Source organism: Schistocerca cancellata, chromosome 8, assembly GCF_023864275.1.
Source record: "Schistocerca cancellata isolate TAMUIC-IGC-003103 chromosome 8, iqSchCanc2.1, whole genome shotgun sequence".
Classification (NCBI taxonomy): Eukaryota; Metazoa; Arthropoda; class Insecta; order Orthoptera; family Acrididae; genus Schistocerca; species Schistocerca cancellata.
In genome coordinates, this window is record NC_064633.1 from 359,096,579 (window position 1) to 359,110,027 (window position 13,449).

General features: G+C 40.6%; 1 protein-coding gene across 1 annotated transcript in view; it reads left to right on the plus strand.

Annotated features, from left to right (window-relative positions):
• The first annotated feature begins 3,695 nt into the window (after positions 1 to 3,695).
• Positions 3,696 to 13,449, plus strand: part of LOC126094845 (cytochrome P450 4C1-like) — a 143,409-nt gene continuing 133,655 nt past the window's right edge. The window contains exon 1 of the mRNA XM_049909448.1: positions 3,696 to 3,952. Coding sequence (XP_049765405.1) covers positions 3,787 to 3,952 — 166 coding nt within the window. The 5' untranslated portion in view covers positions 3,696 to 3,786. The remainder of the gene's footprint in view (positions 3,953 to 13,449) is intronic.

Here is a 13,449-nt window from a genome sequence, read left to right on the forward strand (position 1 = left end):
ACACCGAACACTTTGACTCCCTAGGTTACCGAAGTACCCACTATACTAGCACAAATAATTTTGAGCACTTTCTAATTCACATAACTTCTACGTAACGGACTTAAAACGACACAGAATACTGTTTTGACCACGACTCATACTTGCAATGTATTGAAGACATTGTATAGGTGCCGTTTGTAGTCAAATAGAACAGACCAATCTGCAGGCTTGCCTGGAATCTGCGTTTATGTTCAAGCATACTTTTCCCTTGCTGTTTCCACATTTGTGTTCAACATCTGTATATAATGATAGAGGAAGTATTACAAATATGGAATACCATTTTGTTTTTCCTTCACATAGTTCTCACTTTTTCACAATAAGTAAACAAAATATCTGTAGCTCATACTGTGGGATGTACTTTAATGCTTCCTACGCTAGGAATATTTCTAAATTACGCTTAATACAAAGTTTTAGATTTGGCTCTTCACATTTTGGGTACAATTTCGAGTTTCTTAAAGTTAAATGAAATAATGGAGAATCCAATAATTCACTATAAAACATAATAATACAATAGAAAAACACGAAATATACCATTTTCTGTTGTTGAATATTGTCGCATTTTCTCTTGTGAAACCTAGAGATTCAAATGAAGTTAGTGTGGATTTTCGAATCAAATTATCCTTTTTGTGCCACTTAAAAAAAAAAGACATAACCACAATTTTCCAGCATGTCCATCCAAATACGGATTCTGGATATTGTTGGTTTTGGCAATGCCATCTGTTGAAGATCCTTTCGGGTAAGTCCAAAAAATTTAGTTTCCATTGTCATGCTACATCCAATCAGCTACTTTTCTTGTTGGTTAGATAGAACAGTTTTTCGCCCAAGTTCGGCATTTCTGGCTAATTCAGCTGGTAAATATCCGTCCCCGGTAGCTGAGTGGTCAGTGCGACAGAATGACAATCCTAAACGACCCGGGTTCGATTCCTGGATGGGTCGGGGATTTGCTCCGCTCAGGGATTGGGTGTTCATCATTTCATCCCCATCGACGCGCAAGTCGCCGAAGTGGCGTCAAACCAAAAGACTTGCACACGGTGAACGGTCTACCCGACGGGAGCCCCTAGTCACACGACATTTACATTTTAGCTGGTAAATCTGGTTTTACTAAAATACCCAGAGTGTCCCTGAGAACTTGGAAAGTTTTTGCTGCCTTCAAGTAGCCCATTTATTTTCTCTAACCTTCTTAATTTCCCATTTGCTTAGCAGACTCATCCCACAACTTCTGAGCTCATGAAGTCATTTCTGAAGCAATACCTTCGTATAAATGAAACTGGTTGTCAAAGTAAGTTACAAATATGCAATACTAGTATTCTATCTTGAAATTTAAAAACGGAAAAAAATCCTAAATTAAGTTTAAATAGGCAACAAGCAAACTATTTTATAGCTTAATGTATTAGCTAAACGCCTGTTTAGAAAATATATTAATAATTTACGTATTATGACAAGAATGAAACTGAAAACCACCAAACTGCAACAATTACTCCTCCTAGTGAATTCGTTAAAACAGCTCCACTCACTCGCAATAGCTGCCAACTGCAATATTAAGGCATCCCAAACAGTTTACAGTTGCCGCACGTAGTTTTCAAGTAGCACACCAGAGTACAGCACTCACAAGGCGGTAAACCATAGTATTTCGTATTACTGCCCCTATCCCATATTTGTACCTCTTCCTCTATTACGAAACTGCACAGCTGGAGAACCATGGCAAATGAGAAACGAACAGTTCTGAGGGAAGAATTCATAGTTATCTGGTAAGGTCGAAATGTTCTCGCACGTGGAAGCAACCTGCTCAGTAAGCGTTGCTGTTTGAGGTAATTTCCAAGAATGATTGCCTATCGAAGTTGGAGGGCTCCAAACGGTAAATATCGAACGTGCGATAGTAAATCGGTTATGGAAGACTCGTGGCGCGCGTTATGATCAATTATTTGTGATTGTCATTTTTATCAGTTTTGCGTCGTTTCTTCAGTTCGTGTACTGTACATTCCCGCCGTAATTGCTTGTGATTCCATTGGGAAATCGACACAGTTTCTCTTGATAGCGAGTGTAATGTCTGCTGCTTCTCACGTTTCTTCTGCGGATTGCCTCACATGGAAAACTCTAATTCCATGTATATCCAGCATGGACAATGTTTGACTTTTTGCCGGAAATATGGACTTCTGCCGGACGAGGAAAGCAGGGACTGTGTTGATTGTGGTGCTGTGAAGTCTGCAAAACTTCGTATGAGGAGTGTGGATTGGTTCAAATGGCTCTGAGCATTGTGCGACTTAACTTCTGAAGTCATCAGTCGCCTAGAACTTAGAACTAATTAAACCTAACCAACCTAAGGACATCACACACATCCATGCCCGAGGCAGGATTCGAACCTGCGACCGTAGCGGTCGCTCGGCTCCAGACTGTAGCGCCTACAACCGCACGGCCACACCGGCCGGCTGAGGAGTGTGGTCACTGAGATTCCGTTGCAATTTCATTGCGGACTTTGCGGAAAGCGAACCAGCATCAGGAAAAATAAGTGGTTCGAGTCCGCCATCAATTCAGACGAGCGTAATTCTTGTGTCCTGTTGGATTCGAGATTACACGTTGCAAGCCACAACATCAGAAACTGAGTTAACGGCAAATACCGCGTGTGACTACTTCGGGTTTTGCCGAGAAGTGTGCTAAGTGATAGTGACAAATAACAGTGTGCCAATTGGTGGATCGAATGAAACAGTAGAAGTAGACGAGTCTCATATTGCTAGACGAAAGAATCAGAGAGGACGACCTTCTAAAAGTGAAGAACATCATACTGTATTTGGGTTTTCGGTGGGATAGAAAGAGAGTCCCGCAAGGGTATTGTCCTGAGACAAGGTGGCTTTAGTAGGTCTCATAAAAGATTTCATACTGCCTGGAACAAAAGTTATCACAGACGGGTTTCAGTCTTACCACATTCTGAAAGCTGAAGGGTTCGACCACGAATTCGTGAACCACTCTTTGGAGTTCGTCTCTTCAGATGACGCCAGTGTCCACACCCAGAATATAGAGAGGCTATGGAAGGCTGTCAAATCAACCATAAAAAGAGAAGGGCGTCCAGGACAGAGGGACGAACTGTACTCGTTCCAGTACCTACACTTCCACAACTTACGTTTGCAGGGGGAAAGTCGACGCATGCGACACTCTGCCGATATTACTGCGCGATATTGGCAGAGTTTACCCTGGGTACGGGAAAAAAAGGAATTGCCCCTGTAGCTTATACATCACGCGGACTGTCAGAAGACGATAACACCGACGACGAGTAAGGTAAGTCGTCTCCTCGAATTGACAAGTGCTTCTCTAACGCTTTTCTTTTGTCGTTGCTGTAGTGACAACTTGAAACATACTCGTGATGCGCGCCACGAGACTTCCATAATCGATTTACTATCGCACGTTCGATATGTATCGTTTGGAGCCCTCCAACTTCGATAGGCAATCGTTCTTGGAAATTACCCTATTTGAAACTAATAAAAGTAACAAAGAATAAATAAGTACGGTAGATTGTCAGTGTACTGATGTGGCGTGCCGCGCTGCATTGGACTGTAATGTTCAGATACCAGCGTCGAGACCATTAAGAAGTGCCGAGTCACGTCGCAGTTTTGGATCCGGACGGACAGATAGCGGGCTGCGCTGAGCTCGGCACTCCGTACGGCGAGCGCCGAGGAGCATCGCGCAGTGCAGAGCGCGACGGCAGGCCGCGAGCACGCGCTTGAGTGCTAGTGTACTGGAACTGGAAGCTCCAGCATGCTGGAGGTGACGGGACTGCTGGTGGTGACTGTCGTGGCGGCGCTCACCGCCGCGTACGTGTCCAGGAGGTGGCGCCTCTGGAGCGAGATAGACAAGCTGCCGGGAGAGCTGGCCATACCGCTGCTAGGCAACACCTACAAGGTGCCCTTCATCGCTCGGGAAGGTAAGGCGAGTGGCGTGCGGCACATTGTTGCGCACAAATCTGGCACTGGGGTTAAGGGATTGTTCACGGCTGCAGAAAGTGAATTCAGATTGTAAACGAAATTTGGAGCCTTAGTCTAGTTGTATCTCTCTACCCTCGCGGCTGAATAGACGATGCAGCAATAACCACTGTCATGGAAATATATCTTACGTAATACACGTCAATAGGATAAATTCTAGTGGCCGATTCCACTCGTCGGCTTTGAGGAATGACGTCATACCTAAGGCAAAGACACTACGTATAATCAATCTATGAAAGCAACGGGTCATATTCGTAAAAAAACAAATATACCATACAATAAAATTACAATCACGTCCACGCAGTTATTTACTTAGTAACGAATTACATAGAAACGAACTGTAAATAACGAAAACAATTAAGAAAAAGAATTAAAAACAAATTTTCATTTCTGGTAAGAAGTGTTCTCGTAATTTATGCGACTAAAAAGCACAGAGAATCTTCAAATTGGATTACAGTAAAACACACGGTGAAGTAATATCGTTATAAAATAGCGTTAATTTTATATTAAGTATTGAATCTAACGGGAAAAGCGCAGGAAAGTTGGGGTTTTGAGTGGGGAGAAAATAGAATGTATCGGAGAAATGGTAAAATTAAACGAATCCAACACATACGAAAGAGTAGTATAAAATGTGGAGAAACCGACACACTCAACTGCAAAAGAAAAGCCAGTACATGACAAACGAATGTCTACAAAAAGCAAAGAATATTAGAATCTATAACTAGAATTAACCCCTTTAGGTAAATTCCACTTACAGATTCCAACCACTCCATGATTCACATGTAAATTATTTTTGCAGTTATATGCACTGAAACGTAATACTATTTCTATATTTGTAATTGCTCTCTAAAACAACTGCGGAGTATAACAAAAACTGCATTAGATAACTAGAACTGGAGATGCTAGAAGATATTAAGTAGATTATATAATGGTAAGACAGTTAGGAACCACGTTTTAAATTGTAAGACATTTCCAGGGGCAGATATGGTCTCTGACCACAATCTATTGGTTATGAACTGTAGATTAAAACTGAAGAAACTGCAAAAAGGTGGGATTTTAAGGAGATGGGATATGGATAAACTGACTAAACCAGAGGTTGTACAGATTTCAAGGAGAGCATACGGGAACAATTGACAGGAATGGAGGAAAGAAATACAGTAGAACAAGAATGAGTAGTTTTTAGGGATGTAGTAGTGAAGGCAGCAGAGGATCAAGTAGATAAAAAGACGAGGGCTAATAGTAATCCTTGGGTAACAGAAAAAATATTAATTTTAATTAATGAAAGGTGAAAATATAAAAATGCAGTAAATGATGCAGACAAAAAGGAATACAAACGTCTGAAAAATGAGATCGACAGGAAGTGTAAAATGGCTGAGGAGGGATGGCTAGAGGACAAGTGAAAGGATGTAGAGGCTTATCTCACTAGGGGTAAGATAGATACTGCCTACAGGAAAATTAAAGGACCTTTGGAGAAAAGAGAACCACTTGTATGAATATCAAGAGCTCAGATGGAAACCCAGCTCTAAGCAAAGAAGGGAAAGCAAAAAAGTGGAGGGAGTATATAGAAGGTCTGTACAAGGGCGATGTACTTGAGGGCAATATTATGGAAATGGAAGAGGATGTAGATGGAAATGAAATGAGAGATATGATACTGCGTGAAGAGTTTGACAGAGCACTGACAGACCTGAGTCGAAACAAGGCCCCGGGAATAGACTACATTCCACTAGAACTACTTTTAGCCTTGGGAGAGCCAGTCCTGACAAAACTCTACCATCTGGTGAGCAAGATGTATGAGACAGGCGAAATACGCTCAGACTTCAAGAAGAATATAATAATTCCAATCCCGAAAAAGCAGGTGTTGACAGATGTGAAATTACCGAACTATCAGTTTAATAAGTCACGGCTGCAAAATACTAACGCGAATTCTTTACAGACGAATGGAAAAACTGGTATAAGCCGACCTCAGGGAAGATCAGTTTGGATTTCTTAGAAATATTGGAACTCGTTGTAACGGAACCTATTAAAGGCTTTATTGTAACGAAGTATGCGATACCCTCCTAATTCAACCAGTTTAACTAGCAATTATGATAATAGAAAAGTAATTGTGTATGTTAGCAATGATTGCATAACATGTCTACATAAACAGTCAACCCATTAAAATATAATTAATAATTCAATCACACAAAAGTTAACATCACTTGAACACTGATACAGCAGATGTTATTATGTAAAAGCGCTATATTCAAGTTAAATTATTAATATGGAATACGAGTAATATTGGTCAACTTACGTATTTTGGATCTCCTTAAATAAAAATTACGCAGTGAAACCTAATTATTCACTAGGACTGTTTTCACTCACTGTTCACGTAAGCACATCTGGCACATATTGAGTGGAATACTCTCTTGCAAATTCTGACGGTGGCAGGAGTAAAATACAGGGAGCGAAAAGCTATTTACAATTTGTACAGAAACTGGATGGCTGTTATAAGAGGCGAGGGACATGAAAGGGAAGCAGTGGTTGGGAAGGGAGTGAGACAGGATTGTAGCCTCTCCTCAAAGTTATTCAATCTGTATATTGAGCAAGCAGTAAAGGAAACAAAAGAAAAATTCGGAGTAGGTATTAAAATCCATGGAGAAGAAATAAAATGTTTGAGGTTCGCCGATGACACCGTAATTCTGTCAGAGACAGAAAGGACCTGGAAGAGCAGTTGAACGGAATGGACAGTGTCTTGGAAGGAGGATATAAGATGAACATCAACAAAAGCAAAACGAGGATAATGGAATGTAGTCGAGTTAAGTCGGGTGATGCTCAGGGAATTAGATTAGGAAATGAGACACTGAAAGTAGTAAAGGAGTTTTGCTATTAGGGGAGCTAAATAACTAATGATGGTCGAAGTTGAGAGGATATAAAATGTAGGCTGGGAATGGAAAGGAAAGCGTTTCTGAAGAAGAGAAATTTGTTAACATAGAGTATAGATTTAAGTGTCAGGAAGTCGTTCCTGAAAGTATTTGTGTGAAGTGTAGCAATGTATGAAAGTGAAACATGGTCGATAAATAAAGAGAGAAAAGAGTAGAGAGAAAAAAGAAAAGAATAGAAGGGAAAAGAAGCTTTCGAAATGTGGTGCTACAGAAGAATGCTGAATGCTGAATGGGTAGATCACATAACAAATGAGGAAGTATTGAATAGAATTGGGGAGAGCTGGATTTTGTGGCACAACGTGACTAGAAGAAGGGTTCCGTTGGTAGGACTTGTTCTGAAGCATCGAGGGATCACCAGTTTAGTATTGGAGGGAGCGTGGAGTGTAAAAATCGTAGAGGGGGACCAAGAGATGAATACACTAAGCTGATTCAGAAGGATGTAGGTTGTAGTAGGTACTGGGAGATGAAGAAGCTAGCACAGGATAGAGTAGCACGGAGAGCTGCATCAAACCAGTCTCAGGACTGAAGATGACAACAACAACATAAACATACATCATCAAAGAGAAAATCAGTTTATAACACTTATTTACATTGATCACATTATTGCACTGACTATGTGTAGAATCCAGATTTTTGCTAACACTCACGATTTCTGATACTGTAAGTAGGCTGTTTAGGTTTTTATGTTGCTAACGCCACGTAGTGCTCTGTATGAAAATCGCTGACTGCGCTGTGTGCTGTCTGTGGCTGGTTGGTCTCATTGTTGGAATATTGCCTAGTGTAGCGTTGGACAGTTGGATGCGAACAGCGCATAGTGTTGGGCAGTTGGAGGTGATCCGCCAGCAGTGGTGGACGTCGGGAGGGAGATGCCAGAGTTTTGAGAGGTTACTATGAGCTGACGATCTGGATGTGTGTCCGTCAGTAAAAGGAAATTTGTAAGACATATTATGACTTTTGAACACTATTTAGGTAAATACATTGTTTGTTCTCTATCAAAATCTTTCATTTGCTAACTGTGCCTGTCAGTTAGAATCTTTTATTTAACTGACAGTATTGGCGCTCGCTGTATTGCAGTAGTTCGAGTAACGAAGATTTTTGTGAGGTAAGTTATTCATGAAGGTGTAGGTTATTGTTAGTCAGTGCCATTCTTTTGTAGGGTTTATTAAAAGTCAGATTGCGTTGCGCTAAAAATATTGTGTGTCAGGTTAGTGACGATCATTATAAGTAAAGAGAGAATTGTCTGAGTACGTTCATTTTTGTTCAGCTGTTTCAGTATCAAGTAATGTAGAAGTTTACCCGTACAGTCATTCTTTACATTCACAGGGGAAGTTTCAGTACTTACTATTAGTAATGTGTACACATCAGTCGGTGCTACATAGGAAATTCATCAACGGAGCAGTAGCAGTTATACACCAAAATATCCTTTAGGACCCTCTCAAACTAAACTTCAGTAGTAGTTAAACTTTTTATGGCTGTTCAAAAGTTATTGATAATATATTTGCTTTATTAATTGACAAATTTATGGATCAAAGTAAGAGACTTTAAATATTTATGAAAATTATTCTCTTCACTGGTTTTTTATACCATGAATTGTGGTGTTGGTTTGGACAACTATATTATTTATGGCAGATTACCTTAGGGAATAAATATACTGATCCGGTATCTGACGGCTGATTTAGAGGAAGAGACCAATCAACGAAGTCATCGGTCTCATCGGATTAGGGAAGGATGGGGAAGGAAGTCGGCCGTGCCCTGTCAAAGAAACCATCCGGACATTTGCCTGAAGCGATTTAGGGAAATCGCGGAAAACCTAAATCAGGATGGTCGGACGCAGGATTGAACCGTCGTCCTTCCGAATGCGAGTCCAGTGTGCTAACCACAGCGCCACCTCGCTCGGTCAGGTATATGAAGGATGTTCTTTATTTCGGATCAAAGTAATTCATATTACTACCTTTCTGACTGGAAAAGCTTCACCTTAGCTTGATGAGCTACACCCCGCGCATCCCTCCATCCCCACCCCCACCCCTCCAAAAAAAGAAAAATATCCCGTTCGGTACTATGGTTTGAAAGTACCCGATTTGTCCTTGATTTTTTATTTATTGAAGTCTGATAACATCCTTATTCCAAATACAGATTTATTTAAGTGCTGCAGCTTTTCAGGATATGCTCCTATCACCTGAATCTATTATCAATTTTTACTCCCAAGAACTTAACGCTGTCGGTATCCTCTTGTTGGTCGTCATATTTTTCACAGATACTGGGAGGAAACCTCTAGAAGTTAACTACTTATAGTGTGTTTTGAATATTTAGTGACAAAAAATTGGCTACGGGCCATTTACTAACATCCATGAAAATTATACTAAGATTTCTAAAACTATACATGATTTGTGATTTAAAGCATTGTGTTTGTCATTTGCAAACAATACTAACTAAGCAGCTGCTGATATTACTAATAAAGAGTCATTAATACACAGTACGCCAATGTAAGCCAACTCAAAGCAGTGTTCGTAAGACGTGGTAGAGGGAGGGATATTATAACTCGTAACCCATCTTTTACAAACAAGGAATGTTTGCACATATTCGCCAACTACACTTTCCATTCCTTGCCTTATATTTAATTTCGTATCACCCATAAATCCTCTTTTGGTCTCACCTACAAGAAGGGAGCTAACAATACAGAATGGTTAGAAAAGAAGGTAATTTGAATATCATTGTCAGTAGGCATACCTGCATAAGATTTTTGACTGTTGTTTCAGAAATTCTTGGTGAAAAAAAAATTGGTTTGGAGGTTATTATACATGACGATTTTCTGTAATAGACCTAGGACCATTTCAGATAAATCATTCTTTTTACTGTAACAGATACCTCCCCAAATCCCAGAAGACACTACCATTATTATTGATGATTTGTGTTTATGAGTTATAATCATTGATACTGCTACTATTTTACACAATGTATTCTCGATGTACACAAGCACAGGGCTGTGCTCCGCAGTGCTACGGCACCGGTATTCGGCCTTTTACAGATCTTCGCTCTTGCTGCAATTATTGCTCTAAGTCTTTATTTTTGCCGTATGCCGTCCGCCGCCAATATGAACGACGAACCACGCGACTCATTTTGAATTTGGGGCTTCTCGAGAAGATCTGTGTTTGTAGTTGGCGCTTGCAACATGTTATCTCTTACACATACATTTTATCTGTGTCTGGCGCTGTTACACTGACTTGTTATCTGCACCAAGTCTTAAAGAATAAATTGGCACGCCTACCCTACCAGACGTCGGTCACAGACTGGCGTTGACAGTGAACGGAAGGTTATCAGCCGAAATATTTAAAGAGGTTATAATAGTGCTCTGGATGCATACCCGAAAAATGGTACGATATGACAACGATGATTTTTCGGATTTTCGAAAATACTGAAAGTACAGTACATGCAGACGCATGTTTTTCTGCTGCTGCTTTCCTTCTCCGGCATGAGCGTAATATGAAATTTAAAAGATTACGCACAGTTTTCCGCTACTACAATGCTCAGTGTACATCAAACAGTTGCAGAGCAGGACTCTGGCGGAAAGACACACACTAGGCTTGGTCACGCACACGCCGTCACGCGCGATGCTCTCGTTCAAGGACGTCCACGCCCCATTCGTTCGACGTCAATTATTGTTATCGTGCCGTTGCCGATCACGCCAACTGGAAGTCCAGTTGCGACACGTTTTTGCCTCTAGTTCGACTGCAATGTTCGAAGTCCTTTTTGTAACAAAGTGTGTAACGTCTAGTCGACAACAAGGTAATCAAAGACTGAGTACAACCTCGAACAGATAAGGATGAGGCAAGAAATAAGCCGTAGCATATTCAAAGCAAGCATTGCTACACTAGAATGTTTAATTAGTGACACGCAGAAGTCTATATCGAAATGATCGGAGAGAGGTTGGAAGCCAGATTTTCCTGAATGCAAATCAAGAGCCTTAACCAAGAGCTCTCTATTCGTTTTGTGACACATCAGTCCCTTATTGATCCGGGTCTATAAATCGTTTATAACCAACTGTTTTATGTGTAAACTGTTTACTTTGATTTTCTTCTATCTAGTATTGCGTAGTAATAAACATGGTGAGACATTGCTGGACATTAAAGTTTCAACACCGAGAACAATTTGTTGCGCCAATGCAATATACTAGGAGGATTACATGTTCCAGTTTGTAGTTGATGTGGAGGTGATCGGCCGAAACAATACGCGGTGCTGTCAGCTCTGGCAGAAATTCATTCGTGAAAGTGGCGGATTGGACTGTGTAAAGATTGGGACTTGGTACGGGCGTTGATAACCGATCAGTTCAGCGCCCCACAAACCAAACATCATCATATGGCAGCAACAGTGGGACCCAGCCGACTCGAACTGAAATAATCTTGATCATGTAGACCAGGGCGTCCAACCTTTTAGATTACGTGTGCCAAATTGGAAGAATACGAATATTTTATAACAGCGACGTGTGGCCGGGGTTTCAGATTCTAGATACTCAGTTTATCGTAACTTTACATAAATAAATAAGTTTTATGTTTTTCCTTTTTTACCAATCGTGTGATAGATGCTCACTTCTTGGACTGCATTGGCACCTGTGGGCCACATGCGAGCCGCGGGTTGGACACCTCTGTTGTACACAGTGGAAGTGAGGTATAGTCTCTTCATCGTAAGAACAATCCTCATGCATACATTACCCTGCACATTCTTCCAAGTTTGCTATTATCTCGCTGGATTTTAATTCCAGCGAAGCTTCAGCTGTGTATAGTCGGATACAATAATAACCTCACGTTTTATGTCACAACTTACTTTTCAGTGAATGTACTTCATCACAGTATCATCGACATTGAAACATCCCCTTTGAATGTAAAGAATGACACTGCTGGGAAAACTCTTACGTTATTAGAATTTCAAACAGCTGAGCAAAACTCAACGTACTCAGACAGTTTTCTCTTTACTTTTTCTGATCATCACTAAACTGACACACAATATTTTTAGCGCAACGCAATCTGACTTTCAATAATCCCTACAAAAGAATGGCCCTGACTAACAATAACCTATATCTTTCACGAATCACTTACCTCACAAAAATCTTCGTTACTCGAACTACTGCAATACAGCGAGCGCCAATACTGCCAGCTAAATAAAAGATTCTAACTACTGAAGGCACTAAGTACTGATAGGCATAGTTAGCAAATGAAAGATTTTGATAGAGAATAAACAATGTATTTACCTCAATAATGTTCAAAAGTCGTCATATATATATATATATATCAGTTCATGACATCCATCTTTACAAATTTCCTTTTTCTGGCGGGCACATGTCCAGATCGTCCGTTCTCAAAACTCTGGCATCTCTCTCTCCACATCCTCCACTGATGGCGGCTGACCAACTGCACCTGCTCACATCCAACTGCCCAACACTACAATAGCTAATATTCCAACAATGCCAACCAGCCACAGACTGCGCACAGCACAGTCAGTGATTTTCATACAGAGCGCTACGTGGCGTTACCAACATAAAAACCTAAACAGCCTATTTACAACATGTACTCCCTTTCACATCAGCCAGTTTACAATGTGTTCGTTCCTCTAAAATTTTTGTGGCCTATCCTCAATGTTAACACTACCATTGCCCATAGTTGTAACATTGTTGGGCTCTAGTTTGGGTAGAATATCTTTGAAACATGTTAGGAACACTTCACCATTCGTTTCTTTATGATAATATCCAATCTTTTTTTACTTCCACCAAACCACAGTTGCTTCCTACATGCTCTATAATTAGCCTTTTCCCTTTTTGCGTAGGTTATTTTTAACTCCTGTGATAGACTTACAAGAAAAACTTGTTTCTTATCAGTCACAGTTTTGTTAGTTCACACTTCTTGTGTCTCATCTCCTGCGTTAACCCACGTTTCGTCAAGGTGATAAATTGTCCGTTCCTCAGGTGTGAACCATTGAATCCGCCGGGGATAACGCCTTCTCCAAAAAGAAATATTCATTCTATCTGCAGTCACGCTACTACTTTCGAACTGAAAACCAGCATCTTTTATCGGTTTATAAAATGTCGTTGTTTTTAAACGTCGCAAATCATCGTCATTATTTGCAGCCTGAACCACTTTTTTACTGTAGGCGCTTCGTTGCTGAAACGTTCCTAAAACTCACGATTGACGTTTTCTTGTCTTTCCTGGAGTTGAAAGCTTACGTGCACACATTACACTTGGTACAGAAACAACAGTAAAGTAGGATGTTACTGCTTTAAGTTCCTTTACCGCTATCGACGGATGTTTTTCTGATAACTTCTCATAAACATTGAGAACTATGAGGTTTTCTCCACTTCTTAACGGTGTTCATCTTCCATGTTTCACAAAAAACGCGACACAGTTTCATCCATATTCACCGTGCACACGGGAAACACGAACGAGTGAGGAGCACCACAGTGAATGCCAGCGTGATTGTTTAGAAGCAATGGGGGGGAAGATGGAGGGGGGAGGGGGTAGAAGGAGACTTCT